This window comes from Notechis scutatus, chromosome Z (assembly GCF_049901735.1).
Source record: "Notechis scutatus isolate UNSWTSFEM ecotype Mainland chromosome Z, rNotScu1.2, whole genome shotgun sequence".
Classification (NCBI taxonomy): Eukaryota; Metazoa; Chordata; class Lepidosauria; order Squamata; family Elapidae; genus Notechis; species Notechis scutatus.
Window position 1 is genome coordinate 85,595,934 of NC_142025.1, and position 24,199 is coordinate 85,620,132.

The window sequence follows — 24,199 nt, forward strand, 5'->3', positions numbered from 1 at the left end:
TATACTGCTTTGATAAGACCACATTTGGAATAAAGCATCCAATTCTGGTAACCATGATACAAAAAATACATTTTAAGAAGAGATTACATAGCCATTTCTCTGCAATGATATAAGGTCTCCTGTATGAACAGGTGGCTGAACTAGAAGACCCCTAAGCCAAGGCCCCTGCCAACTCTGTTATCCTATATTCTGTTTCAGTTGCAAGAATAATACTGAACTATTTTTAATATCTCAGTGCTGGATGAAATCGTTAACCAACTAGTTTAAGTCCACCACTTCTGGGCAATAAAAATCAGATGAACTCTAAATGAAGTTTTTTCTGTTTTGCTTTGCTGCCATCTAGAATGATGTGGATTTTTGTGGCACATATATGTAGCCCTAACTAGTTTCCCATGTTTTTAAGAAACAGGTTTGTTCTATCATTATAGAAGGCAGAAATGCATACAGTACTAGGATATTGAGGACTGCTCCCTTGTCTCAGCATGCACCCTCCATCTTCAGCCCCATATTCAACAAAACTAGGCACTAATGTAAGGGACTTTGGCAATGTAAGACACCTTTTCCCTAAATCTAAACTATTTGAAAAACTAAGAGGACCAACTAGGGCTGAACAATATTTTCAGCTGTGGGAATTGTTCTTCTCAAGTTCAGATTAAAAAAACCCAATTAAGTAATTTGTTAGTCCTAAAATTGATGGCATGTACTCAATCAATCATTCAATCAAGAATGAACCAGGATTTGTCACTGACTAGACTACCCAGTTTTTATAAAGTAACTTTCCTTGCTTGCAAATTTCTATGTAAAGCAGATTTTGCCTGGTGGATTTGATCAGAATCTAGTGACCATTCCATTGCACTTCTAGGAGTTTCTAATTTCTTCTGAAAACCTTCATAGAAGACACTACTTCTGGGACAAATAACATACATTACAAAATGAGGATAAGCTGAAACTAATGCCAGAATGGATCAGTTGTTACTTTCTTAAAGCACATGACAGGTACATTAATATCATGACTATAATTTTACCTGCTCTGGGATAAAATCTCAGGAAATGGTTCCAACCTACTTATTAGTAAAGTAGATAAGATTTTCTTTACCTAAGCAGGGATGGGCAAGATCCAAGGAGTTAGTTAGGAGCATATCCGGGGGTCACAAGAATTCATCTGGCAACTTGGTGACATCAACTGGGATTGATTTTGTTGCAGTCCATTTTTTGTGTATTTTTGGTATGAGAAAGTTAAGAGTTGGGAATGAGAACAGATGTTGTTTCAAAGACAAACTGCTTCCATTCTCCTCCCCCACATTCTTCAGAATAAATCATTTTCATATAACTTTTTAGAAATTTTATAGCATTGGCTGGCTACCTATGCATTGAATTTAGTACATCTAGAAGTAAAATATATGGGAAAGTTTTTTCCCTTTGGTCCACTGATTTCCTGGGAAACATTCAGGCTCCATTCCAAATGATTCCTTAAAAACATCCTTTCATTTTTTAGTGGAATGAAAAGAATGTTCTAAATCTAAAGCATACGTGTTTTAATCCATTTGAAAGGATCCCAAATATTTGGGATAAATGTTATTTCCTGTTTCACTATGGTCTTGATAATGAATCTGCTTCACCAAACATTACTAAAGACAGAAAAAAGTTTAGTTATATAGAGCCTGATAGAGAAGACTAGCAAATTTTTCAATTTGTCTATTTTTGGCATAACATATTTTCAAAAATTTAGCCAATTGTAATTTATTAAAAATATGATTAAATAAGCTATGGTTTAACACCTTGTGGGATTTAGTCTTTTGTTTCAGGATTCTGTTTTGCAGAGCAAATTCTTTGACTCTCTAAAAGACGCCTTCCCAGAATCATTCTTTTAGATTTTATTCCTTTTTTTTAGGTTTAACATTTTTATTGAGTTATAAAATATTGCAAAATGCAAAAGTAAATAGAAAAGCCGTGGGGAGAGAAAGGGGGAAGAGAAGTGAGAAGGATAAGGAAAAAAAACAGAAAAAGAAACACTGACTTTCGACTCTCTCTGTTGTAGTAAAATAAGGCATTAACAGCAAATCACAACTCTTTGCTTTTTCATAATAAAATGAACCAACCATTTCTGTAAAGATCTATCAATCTACGTGGTAAAACCCAAAATCAAAGTTTCATTCTTTTCCACTTCAAGCATGAAGGTCAGAAGCGGTCTCCAAGTGGAAACAAAAGTACTTATGTTCTTTTCTTTAATCAAAGTAGTAAATCTTGCCCTTTCAGCCAACTCCATCAACTTCTGCAACGATTTGTCCGTAGTAGGAATTGAAGTGTCGTTCCATTATAGATTTTATTCTTGAAAACTGAACTACAGCTTGAATTTGCATCAAATTAATTTCATCAGATTAAATCTGAAAGTAATATTTGTAGATGGCAGGATTATTTATTTATTTATTTGTTTGTTTGTCAAACATATATAAGATAACAAGTATACGTATGAACATAAACATGAACAAAGGAAGTAGATACAGATACATGGGGACAGTAAGACAGGGATGGTAGGCACACTGGTGTGCTTATGCACCCCCCCCCCTTTAAAGACCTCTTAAGAATGGGGTGAGGTTCATGGTAGACAGTTTGAGGTTGAAGCTGTGAAGTTGTAACAACGGAGTCAGGTAGGGCATTCCAGGCATTGACCACTCTATTGTTGAAGTCATATTTTCTGCAATCGAGTTTGGAGCAGTTTACCTTGAGTTTGTATTAGTTGTTTGCCCGTGTATTATTGTTGTTAGATCGGGTGCAGATCGGTTCGAAGGAGACGCGAGACCATCTTAGTGATTTCAGCTCTTTATTTAGAGTAAGAATAGTCTGGAGAAGTCAAGCCGCGGCAGCCCTTATTATAGGGCTTGCTGCGGCTCGGCGGCCAATGGCAGTGCTTTGAATCTCCTGCGATTGGCACAGCCAATCGCGGTAGATTCTTAGCACTCCAATCACGGCCAGGGTTTCGACCAATCCGGTCGTGGTCCGTCTGGACCAATCAGTTTCGAGGGTTTGGAGTATGCTAATATAGTACACCCCTCCCCTCTTGGTTTCGTCTGTCGGTGCCCGTGACGTAGTCGCGTAGGTAGGCGGGGCTTCGTACCTGCCTAGTTGACCTGCGCGGTTCAGTTCTAGTATGGTCGTCAACCGGTTCGGAGGGGTTCTCTGTTGTCCCGGTTCCTTGGAATGGAATCGACTGGAAGGGTGGGCCGGGCCTTTCTTGGTAGCTCCCTCCCGGTCTACCCGGGCTGGTTGAGCTGCCGCTCCTGATGTTCCCGCCGGGTCTTTCCGGGTCGGTTGAGCTGGCTTGGCTGCTCCTTCCAGGTGAAGCTTCTGGCGGTTCATGTCCTGCATTTACTGGTGAGTAGGACCCGTTTATTTGTGGTTTATTTGTTCTGGGTGGGGGGTGTTCTGTTTGCGCTAGGAGGTTCCCTTCGGCTCTTTCCGTAACGCTTGCCGTTTCCCCCCCCTTCTAGTTTCTTGCTCGGGTGTATGGGTATCAGTTATTCTTGATCTTAGTTGGTTGATGTGTCATTTCCAGTTTCTTCCGTCGCTTGTCTCTAGCTGGTAGGATAGGGGGCCGGTTATTTGTGTGATCGTTGCTGGTACCCAGAGTGGTTCCCCTGATAGGTTTTTTGCATATACTGTGTCCCCTATGTTGTATTTTCTGAGTTTGCTGGATGAACCCGGAGGTTTTTCCGGGTTATATGTTGGGTGCATTCTGTCAAGCGTTGACCGTAGTTTCCTGCCCATCATTAGTTCTGCTATGCTTCTGTTTGTAGTCGCGCTAGGTGTAATGTGTTGAATGAGGAGCATTTTATTGATTTTGTCCTGTATGTTGGCTGCTTCTATTTTCTGTATGGCTTTCTTCGTGTATTGGACCATGCGTTCCGCCCGTCCGTTCGCCGCCGGATTTGCTGGCGCAGTTAACGCATGGCGTATTCCCTGGCCTGCCAAGAATTGTTCGAATGCTAGTGCGGTAAACTGGGGTCCGTTGTCCGACACTAGCACATCGGGCAGGCCGTGTGTGGCAAAGAGTTTATTTAGTTTCTTTATTACCACCTCTGTTGTGGTCGACTTCATGGTGCTTACCTCCAGCCAGTTGGAGTAAGCGTCTACTGTGATAAGGTACATGTGTCCCTTGGTTGGCCCCGCGAAGTCTATGTGAATCCTAGACCACGGGCCTCTTGGGGTTTCCCACTCCTGGATTGGGGCGGCGGGAGGGCTTGGTCTGGCTTCTTGGCACTGTTTGCATTTAGCTACCCAGGTTTCGATCTGTTTGTCTATTCCTGGCCACCATGCGTAGCTTCTGGCCAGGCTTTTCATCTTAACCATTCCCGGGTGTCCCTCGTGCAACATTCCCAACACCCTTTCCTGTAGTTTCTCTGGGATTACTACTCTGTCCCCCCACAGTATGCAGCCCTTCTCGGTCGAGAGTTCGGTTTGTCTGTTTCGGAAGGGTCTGAATAGTTCGTCTGTGTTCCCTTCCGGCCACCCTTTTCCAACCCAGCTCAAGACTCGCGCCAGCCGCTTGCCTTTATTTGTTTCTCTGGCAATGTCTGGCGCGGTCACGAGTGGGTTGGATATTGTCTCTATTTGAAGTACCTCCGTTATGGGTGCCGGGTCGTCTTCTCGGTCAGGCAGGGGTGAGCGGCTCAGGGCATCTGCGTGGGCGATGTCCTTGCCGGGTCGGTGTATCAGCTGGTAATTGTATGCTGCTAGGAATTCGGACCACCTTGTCATTCTTGGAGATAGAATGTTTGGTGTGGCCCTGTTTCCCGCCAGGATTCCTAGCAGCGGTTTGTGATCCGTGATGATTGTAAAAGCCCTACCGTAAAGGTATTCGTGAAATTTCTTGACGCCGGCAACGACTGCTAGGGCCTCCTTGTCGAGCTGGCTGTAGTTCCGCTCTGGCTTTGAAAGTGTCCTTGACGAGAAGGCGATGGGTGCTTCCCTCCCGTCCGGTAGTTGGTGGCTGAGTATGGCGCCGATCCCAAATGGCGATGCGTCGCATGTCACCATTAATGGCAGGGTTTCGCTGTACTGGATGAGTACCGTGTCAGATGTTAGCAGGTTCTTTGTGTTGTTGAAGGCGCTCTCTTCCCGTGCTCCCCAGGTCCAGGTGGCTGTTTTATCTAACAGTCTATGCAACGGTTCCGCCATGGGTGCCTTTTGAGGTAGGAAGACATTGTAAAAATTTAACAGTCCCAAGAAAGCCTGTAGTTCCGTTTTTGTTTTTGGGTCGTGGTGCTTCCCTTATGGCCCTCAGTTTCTTTTCTGTGGGGTGGATCCCCTGTTTGTCTAGGAGGTACCCTAGAAATTCGACCCTCTCAGCCCGTAGCTGGCACTTCCCTTTCTTGACTTTGGAGTCCCGAGTCTCTGAATTTCTTCAGTACCTCCCTCAACCGGGCTTCTAGTTGTTTTTCGTTTTTTGCGGCCACCAAGACGTCATCGAAATAGGGCACCACCCCCTCTATGCCCTGGAGGAGTCTTTCCATGAGGCTTTGGAAGACCCCGGGTGCCACGCTGACTCCAAATTGGAGCCGGTTGCAACGGAAAGCCCCCCGGTGTGTTACGATGGTCTGGGCTTCGGCGGTTGTGGCGTCGACCGGCAGTTGCTGGTAGGCTTGCGCCAGGTCGAGCTTCGCAAAAATCCGGCCTCCCCCCAGTGAGTGCAGAAGGTGCTGCACTACTGGGACGGGATATGCGCTTTGTTGGAGTGCATGATTTAGGGTGGCCTTATAGTCCCCGCAAATTCTCACGGACCCATCTGGCTTGATGGGGGTGACTATGGGGGTCTCCCACCGGGCATGATCGATTGGTTCCAGTACCCCTTGTGCAATGAGCTTATCCAGCTGCTCATCGATCTTGGGCTTGAGTGCAAACGGCACTCACCTGGGCTTAAGGCGGATTGGCGCAATGTTCGGATCTATATTGAAGGAGATAGGGGACCCCCGGTACTTGCCTAGGCTGTCATCGAAGACTTCCCGGAAGTCCTTCACGAGTGCCGTTTCCCAGTCCGCCTCTTCGACGTGGTGGATTCTGGTTACCTTGATGCCTAGGGGTGCGAACCACTGCAGTCCCAATAGGCTCGGTCGATCTCGGTCGACGATCGTCAGGGGTAGCACTTCGGTGCAGTCCTTGAAGGTGATTTTGAAGTGGCCTCTTCCGACTACAGGGATGCGGTTTCCCTGGTAGTCTTTGAGAGTCAGCGTTTGGTCTTCAAGTTCGTGGCGGCGGATGGTGGGTGCCAGGCGCTTGATGGTGCGCCATGAGACCATGGAGAGGAAGGACCCGGAGTCCACCTCCATGTCGCATGGCTGGTCTTCTATCCTCACAGTCACATAGACCTTCCTGGTGTCGCTTGTGGAGGAATGGCAGATGACGACGGTCTGGTGTGTTTCCTCCCTTTGTCTCGCCTCGTTGAGCCGCCTGTTCCGACCCTCTTGGCTCCAGCGGCTCTCCGTCTGGCGATCTCGGTGTCTGGTGGGTGTGTTCTCTCGCCATCGAGGGCTTCCATCTCGTCGCCTGGGGCTGTAGTGTTTTTTATTTCTGCACACCTTGGCGATGTGCCCCCGTTTCTCGCACTGCCTGCAGATGGCATCGAGGAAGCGGCAGTCTGAACGGGGGTGATCGCCTCCGCAGCCGGCGCACTGGAACCTCGACTTACGACCTTGGGGTTCCCGTCGCCCTCGTGCTGCTTGCAGGCGGTGGATTTCCTCCTCCTCGTCCTCGGTCTCTGAGAAGGAGTCAATGTCGCCGTGGTGTGTGGTTGTGTCTCGATGGTCAATCTCGGGCCACTTTTCGGGGTTCGACATCGCCTCGCCGGTCGCTGGTCGCGGCGTGATGCTCAATTGCCGCATCGGAGCCACTGATTTCTTGGCTGCTTCAGCCGCGGCGGCCTCTGTGAGGGCATCGGCGAGGGAGATGTCGCCCTTCGCCATGATGCGGCTCTGGAGAATGGGGTCTCGGAGTCCCAGGATGACACGGTCTCGCAGGGCTTTGTCCAGATCGGCGAACTCGCACAGGCCGCCCAAGTCTCATAGTGCCACTATGAAGTCGCCAAGCCCCTCACCCTCGCGCTGATCCCGCCTGTAGAAGTCGTGCCACTGGATGAGGATGGGCACGACGGGGGCGTAGTGGCTTCGCAGCAGGGGCTCGAGATCACCCAATTCCATGGTCTTGACGTCCTCTGGTTTGGCCAAGGCCTTGGCCATCTTAAACACCGCAGGCCCGCAGTGTGTGAGGAACATGGCTCGTTTCTTGTGGCCGTTTGCATCTTTGAGATTGCTACTCTCAAGGAACATCTGGAACCTATCGGTATAGGATTCCCAGTCCTCGGTAGCGGGGTTGAAGGGTGCGGGTGGTGAGTTGATGCCGGCCATGCTGCTTGCTGCTGCTTGCCGCCTCGCCACGTGCTGGGTGGTCTCCTTGTCTCACGATCCCATCCTCGTCGCCAGTGTTAGATCGGGTGCAGATCGGTTCGAAGGAGACGCGAGACCATCTTAGTGATTTCAGCTCTTTATTTAGAGTAAGAATAGTCTGGAGAAGTCAAGCCGCGGCAGCCCTTCTTATAGGGCTTGCTGCGGCTCGGCGGCCAATGGCAGTGCTTTGAATCTCCCGCGATTGGCACAGCCAATCACGGTAGATTCTTAGCGCTCCAATCACGGCCGGGGTTTCGACCAATCCGGTCGCGGTCCGTCTGGACCAATCAGTTTCGAGGGTTTGGAGTATGCTAATATAGTACAATTGTGATTGAAGCCGAAGAAGTCATTGACAGGCAAGATGTTATAGCAAACAATTTTGTGAACAATGCTTAGATCAGACCACAGGCAATGCAGTTCAAGATTGTCCAAGCCCAAAATTTCAAGCCTGGAGGCATAGGGAATACTATTGTGAGTAGAGGAGTGGAGTATTCATCTTGAGAAATACCTTTGAACCCACTCAATTGTGAATGTCGGATATACAGTGTGGGTTCCAGGTGGATGAGCTGTATTCAAGAATTGGTCTGGCAAAGGTTTTGTATGCCCTAGTTAGCAATTCAATGTTACCGGAGAAGGAGCTTTGCAAAATAAGGTTAAGAACTCTTAATGCCTTTTTAGCAATGCTATTACAAGGAGCTCTGATTAGCCAAAGTGGGCTGATCTTAGAAGCTATGTATGATCTCTGATAATCGTGGAGAAGATAAACAAATGCCCCCCCAAACAACAACAACCAGGGAACAACTCCTTGTAAAATTCCATCTGGCAGGGAAAACCTACTCTCCTGAATGACTCCTTGGGATCTGATTTTCTTGAACTTCTATTTTTTCCATTCGTTACATGGATTCCAGGTCACCACTTTGTTTTAACTCTTTCAATATTCAAATTTCTTGAAATGTAATGGTTTATTCAGGTAGATTTCCATTGAGTGAACCAGGACGATCTTTTTAACAATGATACATCTAATCAATTAAAATACAAAAGCCAGCAGCTCCCGGGGATGCTTTATGCTTGCCTGACTTAGTTGCAGCCTATTCTCTATTTTGCGATTGTAGTGACAGGCAGATAACAACACATGTGTATACCTGTCCTGTATACCTGATCTGTGTACACTTGAGCAGTGATCCCCAACCTTTTTACGCCGCGGTCCGGTACCGGCATCAGCTGGGCGCTGCGGCCCGGTACCAGCATCAGCTGGGCGCCGCCATCTTTTTTTGATGAAAAAGTGCTTCCAGTGAGCTTTCTACCCGGAAAAGCTCACCGGAAGCGCTGGCGCCGCCATCTTTTTTTGATGAAAATGTGCTTCCGGTGAGCTTTCTACCCGGAAAAGCTCACCGGAAGCGCTGGCGCCGCCATCTTTTTTGATGAAAGCGTGCTTCCGGTGAGCTTTCTACCGGAAAAGCTCACCGGAAGCACTTTTTCATCAAAAAAGATGGCGGCGTCAGTGCAAGCCAGCGCCCGGTAGGACTTGTTCCGGACCGGTACCGGTCCGCGGACCGGATGGTTGGGGACCCCTGCACTTGAGGACAAGTCACGGCAGCACAACAGAACAAACTTAATATTGCTAGTTTCTGGGCAAGATCTGTTTAACTTGTACATATTTTAATCTTGTGTTTTATGTTTTAAATTTTATGTCATACAATATGCATTATTTGAATTGTGATGCTTCCAACATGAATAAACAAACCTCTTAACATGATGATCATTTTTGAAGCAGTACATATCTTCTAAAACTACAGTCCTGGCCTAGAGAAGTGGTCTTCCCTCAGCTTTATTAGAAGAAAGACACAATAAAGGTATATTAATACTCCCAGTAGTAATGGACAAGCTGAGTCAATTTAATATTTTTTTTCTATAGTGTCACTTTTATATTTTCTTATTTTCTACCTTTAACTAGGATGTCAGTTTGCTCAACCCAATGTTATTGGCTGATGGCAACTCCTTTTAACTGTTGCCAAGTTTTGGGCAGCAGTATATAAGATTTGCAAGGTACCATCAAATAATAACTTTCTTACTGATATGGAAAGACTGAAGTTAATTTAATTTGTATAGCTGCTGTTAAAACATTTTGAAATGTTTACTATTGTCATAAAAATAATTCCGTAAAAGAGGAACACAGACAAACCACAGGCAATAATTCTTACTTTGAGATCAGAGGTTTATTTCATGAGCAATTTGGAACATGAACAGCCATCATAACATAACAACATTTCAGTAAGATAATACTTACAAACAACCCATTGCAATGAGGTCCAGAGATAATAGCTAGGTCCAGCAAGGAGCAGCTACCATCAGTGGCCCTGATCTGAGATAATACTCCTTCTTATATAGTCTATTTTCTACATCTCTTCAGTTCCTCTGGAAGATTACCAGAGCAGCTTTCTCATTTACTGTGCCATCCTGTTGCTTGCACTTATTTGAAAACTCTTTGTCATCTGCACTTTTTGGTTCGGTATTCTCGTAATGTCCCAGACAGTTAAGTCCAAAAATAGTTCCCAAACTGAGCTAATTGCAACTATTAACTTTACACAATTTCCAATTACAAATTTCCCTTAGTTTGCATCTTTTACCAAGTTAGTGCTTTAATATATATCATATAAGAAGCAATAAAAGCCAGGTTTAAAGCTAGGAAGCATAGTCATAGGTAGAGAGTTAAGGTTTCCTCTCATTCTTATTTATATTTATTTCTTGTTTCAAATGGCTTCTTCTTTGAACCTTACTATCTAGTATTCTGACATTTTAAAAGTTTTTGTTCTTATTTTCTATGGCTCAGTTGATATTGTCATCTTGTGCTGTCTAAAGGCCTTAATTTCCATGGCCGATGCCAATTTCAGGTGCAGTTTGCATTTTGCTCCTGGGAAATGTTATGTCCCCATCATGTTTATTCAGAGTTGGCTATGTAGGCCTTTTTATCTTTGTGTTGTATTAAAGGAAGCAACTGAAATGGAGCCAACCTTTTTTCTATCCACATCATTTCCATTTCTTTGGACATCTTTCCTTCCATAATCTACATGGCAAAGTCTTCCCTTGCAGCAATGTGTTTACTGGTCAAGCTTTTTTTCAATTCAAGCTTCTGCAGCTCATTCTCTGCCCTCCATTACCTGTGACTCTCCAGCTTCTGAGTCTCAGGCAACTGTAGTTGGATTTTGCTGAAATTTTCCCTTTGGTCAAATATTCTGATCTTCATGTCCTCACACTTTTAGGGCTGGCATTTATCTCTCCTTGAAAATATAGAATGTAGATGATTACTTTTCTAACTCTGTTATCAGGGGTGGGATTCAAATTTTTTAACAAGCGGTTCTGTGGGCATTGGCTTAGTTGGTGGGCATGGCTTGGTGGTCATGTTATTGGCTGGGTGTGGCCAACTCAATATCACTCGCATCAAGGCACGCATCTCCTTGCCTGGCCTCTCAAGACCGTGGGGATGCTGCAACAGTCGTAAGTGTGAAAAATGGTCATAACTCACTTTTTTCAGTGCCATTGTAAGTTTAAATGGTCACTCCACACAAGCAAAGTACCAGCAAAGGAGGGGGAAAAAAATCCAGAGGCGTTCTTGAGACAGGAAGTCTAGTCCTGCCAAGAATATAATAAGGGTTAACAGAGAGGCAGATTCTGTAAGCAACACCAGAATGTTTCCTTCCTGCCTTCCTTACAGGATTAGGCCAGTAATTTCTTCTAACAACAGGTTCTCCGAACTGCTTAGAATGTTAACAACCAATTCTAGCAAATAGGTGTGAACTGGTAGAATCCCACCCCGTCTGTTACAAAAATTCATAATTCATCAGATTTTATGAAATGAAAACTAGCCATATGCCTGATTATGATCCTTTATGTTTTTCTTTTTCACTTAAGTTTGATAATAGGAGGGACTCACTCTGCCAAACTTTCTAAATTCAAATAAATTAACAGATTAAAAAAATGTTCAGTTAGCTTCAGTTAATACCAACTGCTCTTCCCCTTAATAGTTTAATCCACCCTGTCCCTGCTGCCATGCAATGAGGCATGATATACCGTATATACTCGAGTATAAGTCGACCCGAATATAAGCCGAGGCACCTAATTTTACCACAAAAACTGGGAAAACTTATTGACTCGAGTATAAGCTTGAGGTGGGAAATGCAGCAGCTACTGGTAAATTTCAAAAATAAAAATAATTAATTTGGGAAACGATCTCACTATCACGAAAGGTTTAATTGATTCACTAACCCAAAAGAAGAAGATGATGATGACAGCGGGAGGCAGGAGTCACTCTCTCCCCTCCCTCGGAGGCCCCTGAGTCAGGAGTCGCTACCGCCGGCGCGGCCCCAGTCCCGCCGCCGGGAAGGAAAGGCAAAAGGAAGAGCCGCGCAGCGCTTGCAACGGCAGCAGCAGCACCAGAGGCTCAGGCTCAGCGGCTCCTGGTTTTGCCCCACCCTTCCCAAGGCAACGCGGGACCGGAGCCGCACCGGCGGCAGCAACTCCCGACAGCCCCAGCCGGACACCTGAGCGAGATGTAGGGAGAAGGCAAAAAGCGACGGAAGATCCTTCAGGGAAACTGAGGGGAGACTCACCCTTGGTCCAGATGAGCCCCTTCCGCCCCTAAGGAAGCAGAGGCAGCCAGCAAGGGCAGGCAAGCCCCACTTCATGGACTCCGTCCGTTCGCCTCCCACCCACCCACCCACCCAAATCCACGAAGTCCCCAATCGTGCAGCCCAGAATCGCCCTCCTCAGGGGACAGCAATGACGGCCGGTTTTTCACGAGACAAGAAGCTCCGCCGTGCAATGAAAGCGCCCTGGCTCTAGGCTCGCGGCTCAGAAAACAACGCGAGCCGAGGTGGCTTCAGCTCCGCTCGGCTTCTCTAACATCCGGCGCCACCCTGTTCTATGTGCAGGGCCCGGCAAGTCCGAGCACCCAGCGCGTGGAGCAGGGCGGCGCCGGAGATCGTTGGCTGCCTCTTTTGCAGCACAGGAGGCCTCCCCCGGCTGGCCAGCTGCTCTCCTCCTTCTCTGCCTGTTTGTTCTGTGTGGCCGAGGAGGAAGAGACCGGCCGGCTGGTTGGGGGAGGCTTTCTGCGCCGAGGGAGGCGGCTGCTGGTCTGTCGGGAGTTGCTGCCGCCAGTGCGGCTCCGGTCCCGCGTTGCCTTGGGAAGGGTGGGGCAAAACCAGGAGCCATTGAGCCTGAGCCTCCGGTGCTGCTGCTGCTGTTGCAAAGCACTGCCACGACTCTTCCTTTTTGCCTTTCCCTTCCCGAGGCGACGCGGACTGGGGCCGCACCGGCGGCAGCAACTCCCGACAGCCCCAGCTGGACACCTGAGCGGAGCCTGGGCGGAACTGCCTGTTGCCGCCGTGGCGCCGCTGCGGGCACCCGGCTGCCCAAGTAAAGAACAGGGTGGCGCTGGACCATCGGAGAAGTGGAGCAAAGCCGGAGACCAGCAGCCGCCTCCTCGGCGCAGAAAGCCTCCCCCAACCAGCCGGGCCGGTCTCCTCCTCCTCGGCCACACAGAACAAACAGGCAGAGAAGGAGGAGAGCAGCTGGCCAGCCGGGGGAGGCCTCCCGTGCTGCGAAAGAGGCAGCCAACGATCTCTGGCGCTGCCCTGCTCCACGCGCTGGCTGCTCGGACTTGCCGGGCCCGGCACATAGAACAGGGCGGCGCCGGATGTTGGAGAAGCCGAGCGGAGCCGAAGCCACCTCGGCTTGCGTTGTTTTCTGAGCCCGCGAGCCTAGAGCCAGGGCGCTTTCATTGCACGGCGGAGCTTCTTGTCTCGGGAAAAACCGGGCGTCGTTGCTGCCCCCTGAGGGGAGGGCGATTCTGGGCTGCGTGATTGGGGACTTCGTGGCTTTGGGTGGGTGGGTGGGTGGGAGCGAGGACGGACGGAGTCCGTGAAGTGGGGCTTGCCTGCCCTTGCTGGCTGCCTCTGCTTCCTTAGGGCGGGAAGGGGCTCATCTGGACCAAGGGTGAGTCTCCCCCTCAGTTTCCCCTGAAGGATCTTCCGTCGCTTTGCCTTCTCCCTACATCTTCCTCTGTTAAAATCCCCCCACTTTTTTTCGGGCGGATAGATTTCGTGTCTGAGCATTCTCACATGACGGTGGGTCTTTCCCCCTAAAACAGTTAAAAAAGAAAAAAATATATCCTCATGCAAGAACTTTTCTGCTTCCGATTACCCCCATGCTTAAAAGTTGCAAAGGAAACACAGAAGCAGGGAAGCGCCTGCCCAGCTCCGGAGCTCCACACCATTTTTTTTCCAGAGGGATTGACTCAGTATAAGCTCGAGGGGGGTTTTTTCAGCACAAAAAATGGGCTGAAAAACTCGGCTTATACTCGAGTATATACGGTAAGTCTGCATATGATATAGGGCCTTGGGTGCCAATGATTCAGAATAACATGGTTGGAAGGGATGTTGGAGATTCAACCCCTAGTTCAGGCAGGAAACCCTACACAAGCTTTCCCCCATGACTAGCTTCATTGTTGTATTCAGTCCACATCTCCTGGGAAAAGCAGACGAGGTCTAAGCTCTACCTAGCTACCAGAGAAATCCTCTCTCTGAAGCTGGTTTACTAGGAAAGGAAGGAGGAAGGAGGAACCCCCCTTTTCTGGGTAGCCAAATCTGGCAGGAGGGCATATGCCAAGGACTAGATCCTTAGGAAAGGCTATTTTGCTTTTGTGCTGCTTTGTGAAAAGCATTAGGCCTTTATTGTAGGTAGCAAAGTCAAAAGCATAGAAGAAAGTTGAAGAGGCAAAAAAAAGGAAGAAGGGCTTCTGGAGGGGTTGATCTCCATCAGCTGTTCTCTCCAGCCCAGGATCTTATATAAGAAGCAGTCATCCCAGAATAAACTTACATTACCAAGCTCTCAGTCCACAAAAATAAAGCATAATCTATACAGCAATTATAATAGAACAATACAACTATTAAAAAACAATAATACATTAAATTAAGATAATCTATACTGCAACTAGCTTCACTGACCCTAGTGTGTTGCTGCAATAATGAGTTCCAGCTTGATGCTGCCAGCTGGAGCTTCGATCTGACTTGGCTAAACATCCAGCCAACAAAAGATGAAGGGGTGGAGAGGGCTTGGCTCTTGCGCTTGGATGGAAACTCTTCTCCTGTGACCCTTAGCATTTGATTCCCCCTTTTTCTTAGATTAACATGTCATCCCTTTTCTTTAACCTGTTCTGTGTCTAAAGCTTTTAAACTAGATTTTTGACACATTTCCTACAATACATGCTTCCTTTATTATAAAGTCCAGGTTTGATTTTAGCCATCCTGCTTACTTACAACTTAATTTCTATAAGGCCTTCGGGAACCAATATTCTTCTGCAGGTTGGAGGAGGAATAGTGTAAACTCTAGGGTCAGCAACTCAGACATAGTTCTTAATAATATACTGTAGATATTCTAATTCTCCAGCTACTGGCTGGAGAATTCTGTCCACAAGTTGCCAAGTTTGGGGCCCCCTGATCTAACTCTATATTGCAGGATACAATATTGCATAGAAACTCAAGGATATTCTCTATTCCTTGCTTAAAATTAATTCACAAAGGCAGATGATTGCAAACACCAGTTATAATTGCAGGACATCTTTTCCTTCCTTTCGCTATCTTTGTGTCAAGAATCACTTGTCTCTCCAATCTTAAGTCACTTATGCATCATCTATCTACTCTCCTCTAGGTATCCAATAGTTTTTCTCAAGCTAGTTGGTATAATTTCATCTCAGCCAAAAAGAAGAAAAAGCCAATCCATCTGCAATGTGTTTAAGCCCTAATTTTTCAATCTGCAGACAGAAAAGACTGATGAAAAGATGAAGGGAAAATGTGGGTATGTCAGAGTCGAATATTGGGTTCACCTGTGGCACATAAATAGACTTTGAGTTTTACCTTATCATGATATAAATGTCCACTGGACACTTAAATGTAATTTGCAGGTAGTTCTCAATTTACAATCATTCATTTAGTGACTGTTCAAAGTTACAATGGCACTGAAAAAGGTGACTGATTTTCACACTTACAACCATTGTGGCATCCCCAAAGTCACATGATCAAAACTTGAGTATTGGCAATTGGCATGCATTTATGACAGTTGTACCGTCCTGGAGTCATGTGATCATCATTTTAATCTTTCCAGCTGGCTTCCAACAAGCAAAATCAATGGGGGAAACCAGATTCTTTTAATGACTACATGATTCCCTTAACAATGGCAGTGATTTGCTTAACAGCTATGCCAAAAAGATTGTAAAATGAGCAAAACTCACTTAACAACTGCCTTGATTAACAATAAAAATTTGGGGCTCAATTGTAAATTGAGGACTACCTATATTGAATAAACTTCAGTTTGGATCACATATATAAACAAGACATGGCTTAAAACAGTGTGTAAAACCAACTGGAGGCTGCAATCCCACATTGTCATAAATCCAATCCATTTCAGTGGCACTTATTTCTGAGTATATTTTTGGATCATGTTTGAAAATTACTAGTATATCAATATGACTGGATTAAGGGCTACATTAAGATTGTGTTTGACCTCGGGGCAGCCGGGTGGATATGGCCAGCTCGATGTCACTTGTGTCGGGGACGCCTGTGGTGGCCCGAGTGCTCTACCAATGAAAACAGAACTTGGAAGGGCCGCACTCCTGAGCTCCATTTTCACCAGCAGAGGCACCGCTGGCCGGTCTGCACTATTTCCAGGGTGGCCCCATGGGCCAGAACTAAGCACCCCGTGGGCTGAATTCAGCCCGCAAACCTTGAGTTTGACACCCCTGGAATAGATAGAGTAATCAGTTAATTGAATACCTAAAGGTTTTATTTACATATGATTTTCTTCACCTTTCTTTTTAAGTAGTCTCCTGAATAGAATAGAATAGAATAGAATAGAATAGAATAGAATAGAATAGAATAGAATAGAATTCTTTATTGGCCAAGTGTGATTGAACACAAAGAATTTGTTTTGGTGCAAATGCTCTCAGTATACATAAAAGAAAAGATACATTCGTCAAGTGTCAAGAACCATAGGTACAACACTTAATGGTAGTCATAGGGTACAACAAGCAATCAAATCATACTAGGAAACAGTCAATATAAATCGTAAGGATACAAGCTACAAAGTTACAGTCATACAGTCACAAGTGGGAGGGGATGTGTGATAAGGAGTGATGAGAAGATTAACAATAATAGTAGTGCAGACTTTGTAAATAGTTGGACAGTGTTGAGGGAATTATTTGTTTAGCAGAGTGATGGCGTTCGGGAAAAAACTGTTCTTGTGTCTAGTTGTTCTGGTGTGCAGTGCTCTATAGCGTCGTTTTGAGGGAAGGAGTTGAAACCGTTTATGTCCGGGATGTGAGGGGTCTGTAAATATTTTCACAGCCCTCTTTTTGACTCGTGCAGTATGCAAGTCCTCAATTGAAGGCAGGTTGGTAGTAATTGTTTTTTCTAAGTATCCTCTGAAGTCTGTGTCTCTCCTATTGGGTTGCAGAACCAAACCAGACAGTTATAGAGGTGCAGATGATCGACTCAATCCTTTAATATGAATAATTACATGTGAAATAATGAAGAGATATCAATGTAGGTGTTTCAAAATGCCCAGGCTTGGTTAGTCTTTGAAATACCCTCCCAAGATACGTTCTCTTTCCAGAGAGAAAAGGTTTTTTTTTTTAAAAAAAAAAAACACAACATGTCAGCAAAATGGAGGCTTCCTACCCAGATAGGTATTTTTTTTTTTTTTTTTTTGCTAGATGCCCTTGAGAACTGCTAGCACTGACTTTGGATAGTTGGAGGACATCTCACCAGAAATGTAGCTGATGAAGCTAGGATATGTTTGGAACCTTTATTTGGCTTAAACTATTCATGTCAGGAGGGATGTTTCATGTTTAACTTATCATTTTCAATGAATTAATAATGAGTTAAATCAGAGGTCTCCAAACTTGGCAACTTTAAGGCTTGTGGACTTCAACTCCCAGAATTCTCCAGCCAGCATAGTTCAGAATTTGGACTGGCATCAAGTCCTAATGCATCCATACAGGTTCACCAAGTGATTTTGGATTGCTCTCAATTCTCTCTCACAGGAGTTGTGGGACAAATGGGAGGCAGAAGCACAACTTATTTTATTAGTACCCCATCTTTATTATTTTTTATAAACAAACTCAAGGGGGGGGTATTCCCAACATACCTGCCTCCTCATATTGTTCCCACAACGACCCTGTCAGGTTGGGCTAAGAAAGTGATTGGTCCAGAATCACCCAGCTGACTTTGACGTCTAATTGGGATTTGAACTTGTAAGACTACTGATTTCTAGCCTGGTGCCTTAACCACTGGACCAATTTTGTAGAGAAAAATGGTGCATGAAATAAATATTATGAATAAGCCGTTACAACGGGTTGAGAGCGCCTCTGAGCCACCGCAGAGTGCTCTTCAGTCGTCATCTAGCTAACACCAGCTACTTCCCCAGGTACCACTTGGTAGGTATACGCAGGCGCACTACCGCAGTGGAGCGCGCGTCTGGCTGCTCCAGGCAGCAGGCGGCGGCTGGCGGAGCACACGTGGGCCGGCGGCCAAGTGGCCGGGTGTCTGAGAGCGCAGCAAGTAGTGCGGCGTTGCAGCTTCACCATGGATGGCAGCCGGCAGTTTTTAGTGCTGCTCTTCGCGGCTTCCCTGCATCTCTACAACTGCAGCTGGTTCAAGCGTGAGTGTCCCGGGACTGGGCGCATCTGCTTTTAGCTGCATTGCGGCGGCGGCGGCGGCGGCAAGGATCGGGCCGGGTGGGAAGGAAGAAATGTTACGATGGGGAAGGGTATGAGCCTCGGGCATCTCACCCCAGCGCAGGGGGGGACTGCGTCGCATTTGAAGTAGGTGGGGATGCTGCCTTTGCGCTAGCTGGGGGGAATACTCCTCGGAGACCTTGCTCTGCAAGGTTGCTGAAGGGACCCGAAATAAGGTTGAGGCTCCTCTGGCTTTCTCTCTCTTCTGCCAAAGAGTTAGCAAGGAGCCTGATTTTTTTTGGGGTGAGGGTGAATGTGGGGAGCAGAGTGAGACTCAGGGCTGAGTTGATACGTTCTGGTCAAACATTAGAAAAGGCCTGGAGGCTTTTCTAGTAATGCTGCCTCCTAACCTTGGCCACTCCTGTGCCAACAGAAACCGATAAAAGGTGTGCCCCAACCTTCCACGGATATTGCAGGAGACCAGGGTTTATATTGGTTTACCATCACCTTTCCTTCTCTTTTACATCAACTCCATGCCTTTTGCTGCAAGTGATGGCTGTCAAATGCCTGGGGCTATAATTTCCATCACCTGCACTAATTATGGAGGGTGGTACTTGTAGTGTTAGATGTAATCCCAAAATAACCTGGTTTGGTAAGGAGGGCTGCGAATTCTTTATCAGTATTGGTTACAAAGGATCTTTTAAAGTATAAGGCCTATTCTGGAACTTGGTTGGCAGCTTCCCTTTTCCATCCTCTTCTCATTTCCCCAAGCTCTGCAAAATGGTAAGCACCTTGAACCATTTGTTTTCTTTCCTTTTACTAAGCATCTGTTGACTTTGCATTACTTCACTTTCAAGAGATTTGATGGAAGAAGAAGAGTTCTGTGTCTATTTTTGCCGGAGAGGACTCGCTTCTACGCAGTTCAAGCAAAATTTCTAGAGTGTGGGAGAAGGATCAGATGGCCACCTACTTGTGTCCTTCATTTACCGTACATTTTGCTCAAACCCCTCACATGCGTCCACCTCCCATTATTCTCTTTCTCTCTCTACGATGGCACCTTGCTGTCTCCTTGTTCTGATGTCTCACAGATGAGCGGGAGGGAGGGATGAAAAAGAATTCCTTATTTTGCGCGGATAAAGGCAAGAGCTGAGCCTGCAAGGGCGTGTCAGCCACTCTGCAGTGGGAGAGGATGAGGGAAAACAACCAGAGGAAGAAGTGGGAGGGGAGGGAGGGAGGGAGGGATGGACAGCACCAGTACGGAATAGCCAGACGGAATTTCAGCCTGCTGTTATATTTGTGTTGTTTCACCATCACTGACAGTCACAAAGCCTTGTTTTTACACCAGATTACTTTGGTTTTCTTCTCACTGATTTCGACAAAAAGTGTTACATGGGGCATGCTTCTTTCTTGTGGAAATCTATACCCTAATGCAGTGTAACGACAGGCTAAAAAAGTGAAGTCGCCTTCAAGTTGAGCTTGACACCTTCTGATTTCATGGACACATCTATGTATTTTTCTTGGCAGCAATATGGGAGTGGAACTCATTGCCACTTTCTGGGTGTTTTTTTTTTTTTTAACTTCCCAATCTTGCCGGCAGCCTGTTTTTTTTTTCACAACCTCCAACCTAGCTGGCTTCTGGCTTGGCCAGAAGGATGATTTCTCCCCACTTTCCTCTGTAGGTCGCTGTGATTATGAATTGGTTGGGCCTCTCTATGTTTGGAATCTCGGTGCATCCTCTCACTCTAGTATCTTCCGTGCTGCTACATTTGCTCGGATTTATGGTAAGTTCAACATGAACAGACAAAATTCCTGCCTCCCTCTCCCCATCAGTTCTCTCTAGTTTAACATATAGCTACAGCTAAATGAATTCTATATTACAAATTTCAGAAAGTTCAAAGGAGCTTCACAAGCAGAGCATAATGGCATAATCTATCTTTTAATTTCATATATGTGCAAAAGTCAAAATCCACATAGCATGATAATAAGACAAAAATATAGCTTTTTAGGATTGAGGGCTTCCAATAATAATTTCCTAGCTGCTGCCCCTATAAATCCCTGCTGGTTTTTTGGGCAAGATTTCAGAAATGGTTTGCTATTGCCTCCTTCCTAGAGGTGAGAGACAGTGGCTGACCCAAGGTCACCTAGTTTGCTTTGTATCTAAGGCAGGACTAGAACTCATGATCCCCCAGTTTCTAGCCGGATGCCTTAACCACTATACTCAGGGGTGGGATTCTACCAGTTCGGACCAGTTCTATAGAACCAATTGTTACGATTCTATGCAGTTCGGAGAACAGGAAAATTGCTCCACTGACTGGCCCCTCCCCACCTCCTGTCGGATTTCTGCTTTCTAGCTAATCCAAATAGCTGTTGTACTGCTTTGCCTTTGCCCAGGAGGCTTTCCTGAAGTCCATTCAGGGGTGGTATTCAAGGGATTGGGGGGGAGAGGGAGAAGTGCCCTGAGAGCAGAGCTGAAACTTCCTTAGGACTGAAGCTTCTATTTTTCGGTGCAGACTCAGGCAGCAGATTTCAGAAAGGTAGATCTGTGAGTGAATCTATGATTCTGCAAGCAACTCAATCTGCTTTGCCTTATTTTGGGTAAAAGTTGCTCTTTCATATATATATATACACACACACACATACATACATACATACATACAGTATATAATATAATATAATATAATATAATATAATATAATATAATATAATATAATATAATATAATATAATATAATATAATATAATATAATATAATATAATAAATATAATATAATATAATAATATAATAATATAATAATATAATATAATATAATATAATATAATATAATATAATTATAATATAATATAATATAATATAATATAATATAATTAATATAATATAATATAATATAATATAATATAATATAATAATATAATTAATATAATATAATAATATAATATAATATAATATAATATAATATAATATAATATAATATAATATAATATAATATAATATAATAAATATAATATAATATAATATAATATAATACACACACACACACATATACAAGGCATATATATACAAGGCATATATATATACAAGACATACATATATACAGTGTATGTATGTGTGTATATATACACACACACACACACACACAAGACCAATAAACACAGATATAACTCCCAACCAATCAGGATGAAGAAAAAACCATTCTGGCACAGCAGTAGGCTAGCCCCAAATTTAAAACTGAAACAACTGTAAAAGTCTGACTCACAGACGAACACTATACAGAAGCCTGATGATGGCAGATAAGATTCTGCTGAAACGTTGCTACAACTTTAAAAGAACAACTAATAAAGTAACACAATGCTGCCAGCCAATCAAGATACAAAAAGAGCCAAAAAACAGACAGAAGATATTAGAGACACCAATCAAGCAGAACACAGCAAACTCCGAGACCAATAAACACAGACCAAGACTCCCACCCAATCAGGATGAAGAAAAAAAACCATTCTGGCACAGCAATAGGCTGCCCCAAATTTAAATCTGAAACCACTGTAAAAGTCTGACTCACAGACGAACACTATACAGAAGCTTGATGATGGCAGATGAGATTCTGCTGAAACGTTGCTACAACTTTAAAAGAACAACTACAATGACGTGGGAAAATACCCGAACAAAGCCGAATGCCGAATATATATAGTATATACAATATATGTATACAGTATATATACAGTATATATATATATAGTATATACAGTATATGTATACAGTATATATACAGTATATATACCATGTACATACCGGGTCTTATTTTTTTTTTGAGCCCTGAAAAAATGGCTAGGCCGTCTTTTTGGGGGTGACTTAATTCCACCCCCCTTGTATCTTCAGGCAGGTGGGCGGTGACGGCTTGGATGTTGACCTCGGCATTGGTGGGGCACTTCGTATTGGGGTCAACGCAGGCAGCACCATATCCGGGTGTACAACAAAAGTACTTCCTAACGGCAAGCCCCCCCACCATTCCCCCCATTTCGCATATTTTAATATAGGCCTTAATTGGGGAGAGGGGCTTAATTTCATTTCATGCCTATAAAACATGCTGGGACTTCCTATTGGGGGAGGCCGTATTGTTGGAGAAACAGGGTATATATACACACACACACACACACAATATTTACATAAATATATTTATATACAAGCCATACCCACCCAGTCACATGACCACCAAGCCACCCACCCAGTCAGCAAGCCACACCCACCCAGTCACATGACCACCAAGCCACACCCACAAATTAGGCCATGCCCACAGAACCGGTTGTTAAGAAATTTGAATCCCACCCCTGACTATACTAAACTGGCTCCATTGTTTTCCTAGCAAGCCTGAATGGGAAACAAGGACAAATCTTTTGCAAATCTGCCTTGTGAGGAGATGTGAACTAGGCATCACAGTTTGGAAGTAATGAAAAACAAGCCATGGATAAAGGCTCTTTGGTTTGATTAGTTGCTTTGCTTACAGCAGGAGCAGTCAAGCAGAAGATACTTCATCAATCATTATATTGGGATTGCCTGCTACTGATCCAGAACCTCCAAACAATAACTGAATCACTTTGTGGCCATGATTCTCTCTATAACTTTTCCAGAACCTGATGGGGTAAAGACAATGGTGCCTTTGACATCATTCATTGTGGATAATGATGACTTTGGCACTTTACCATACACCATACTTTCATAGCATCTGGTACAAATCCAGGAAGTCCTTCCAAAATTTTCCCCATCCTCCATTTGCTTGCTGGATTGGATAGACACAATTATCTGATGTCTTTTTTTAGAGGAAAAGCAAAGTTTAAATATGTTAGATATTTTCATTCATCTCTCATACATTATTTGTGCTGTTAAACAGGGAAGTTGGATTTAGTGTTTGCTCTGAGCCAAGGGTGGGATTCAAAAATCCCAGCAATCGGTTCACTGCCCAGTTGCTGGGTGGGTGTGGCCATGGTAGGAGTGGCCTACTGGAACTTCCGGGAGGGCCGTTTTTCACCTTCCCAAGGGTCCAAAGGCTTCCCTCGGGCCTCTGGGAGGGAAAAAATGGCCTCCTCTGGGCTCTGGAGGCCCTCCAGAAACCAGAAACAGGCCCGTTTCTGGAATACTGGAAGGCCCATTTCCACCCCTCCAAGAGCCTCCGTGTGGACCCTGCATTTACTTGCATCAAAAGTGGGCTACATGGAGACTTCTTGGAGGGGTGGGGTAGGATGGGCAGGGCCAGCCGGTTGGTTCAATGAACCAGATGCAAATTTAACATCTGGTTTGCCTGAACCGGTCTGAAGTGGTAGAATCCCACCTCTGCTCTGAGCTCTTTTAGGTAAGGAGATATTGTGTTGCTGAGTAATTCTTCACAGTGCACAAACATAGGGCAGAGTGTTTTGAATGGCAGCATATATGTACTGTATCAGGAATATAGCTTCCTCTACTTCTATTCCAAGCTGTTGTTGTTGTTGTTTCTCCTCCTCCTCCTCCTCCTCCTCCTCCTCCTCCTTCTGCCATATCCATCATCAGATGTTGGTGATCGTGTTGGCGATCCTATTTTTATCAGCAGCTGCACAAAAAAGTGCTGCTGAGTTTTGTCCAAACCTTAGATTTTGAAGCCATGATGTTCTTCTTCTGCTCGGACCTCATTTGCCTTCAATCTTTCCCTGAAGGATTAAGTGAAGTATGCCGTATTTTTCTGGGTGTTGCATTACATGTTTCTTCTATATCTCCCTATTTATATTATGCTGTACAGGTGCTGGTGGTTGGTCACCAGATCCTCAAGACAAGCATCCATGGCTCCAGATTGATCTGACAAGGAAAGCACATATAAAAACCATTGCTACTCAGGGGACCTTCAATACCTACAATTGGGTGACCCGCTACATTGTTCTCTATGGTGATCATCCCAGCAATTGGAAGCCTTATTTCCAGCAGGGGAGCAATTGGGTAAGGGAGAATTTGTGGCATCTACCCTCAGGATGGACAAAGGGATGTTAGTATGCAGTATAATTGGCTGCTCCCAGATATTCCT

At 45.1% G+C, this 24,199-nt stretch overlaps 1 protein-coding gene across 1 annotated transcript in view; it reads left to right on the forward strand.

The window, feature by feature from the left end:
* The first annotated feature begins 17,988 nt into the window (after nt 1–17,988).
* The window catches only part of CNTNAP1 (contactin associated protein 1), a 44,936-nt gene continuing 38,725 nt past the window's right edge, over nt 17,989–24,199 (forward strand). Inside the window, exons 1-3 of the mRNA XM_026679815.2 lie at nt 17,989–18,146; nt 19,842–19,943; nt 23,921–24,114. Coding sequence (XP_026535600.1) covers nt 18,071–18,146; nt 19,842–19,943; nt 23,921–24,114 — 372 coding nt within the window. The 5' untranslated portion in view covers nt 17,989–18,070. The remainder of the gene's footprint in view (nt 18,147–19,841; nt 19,944–23,920; nt 24,115–24,199) is intronic.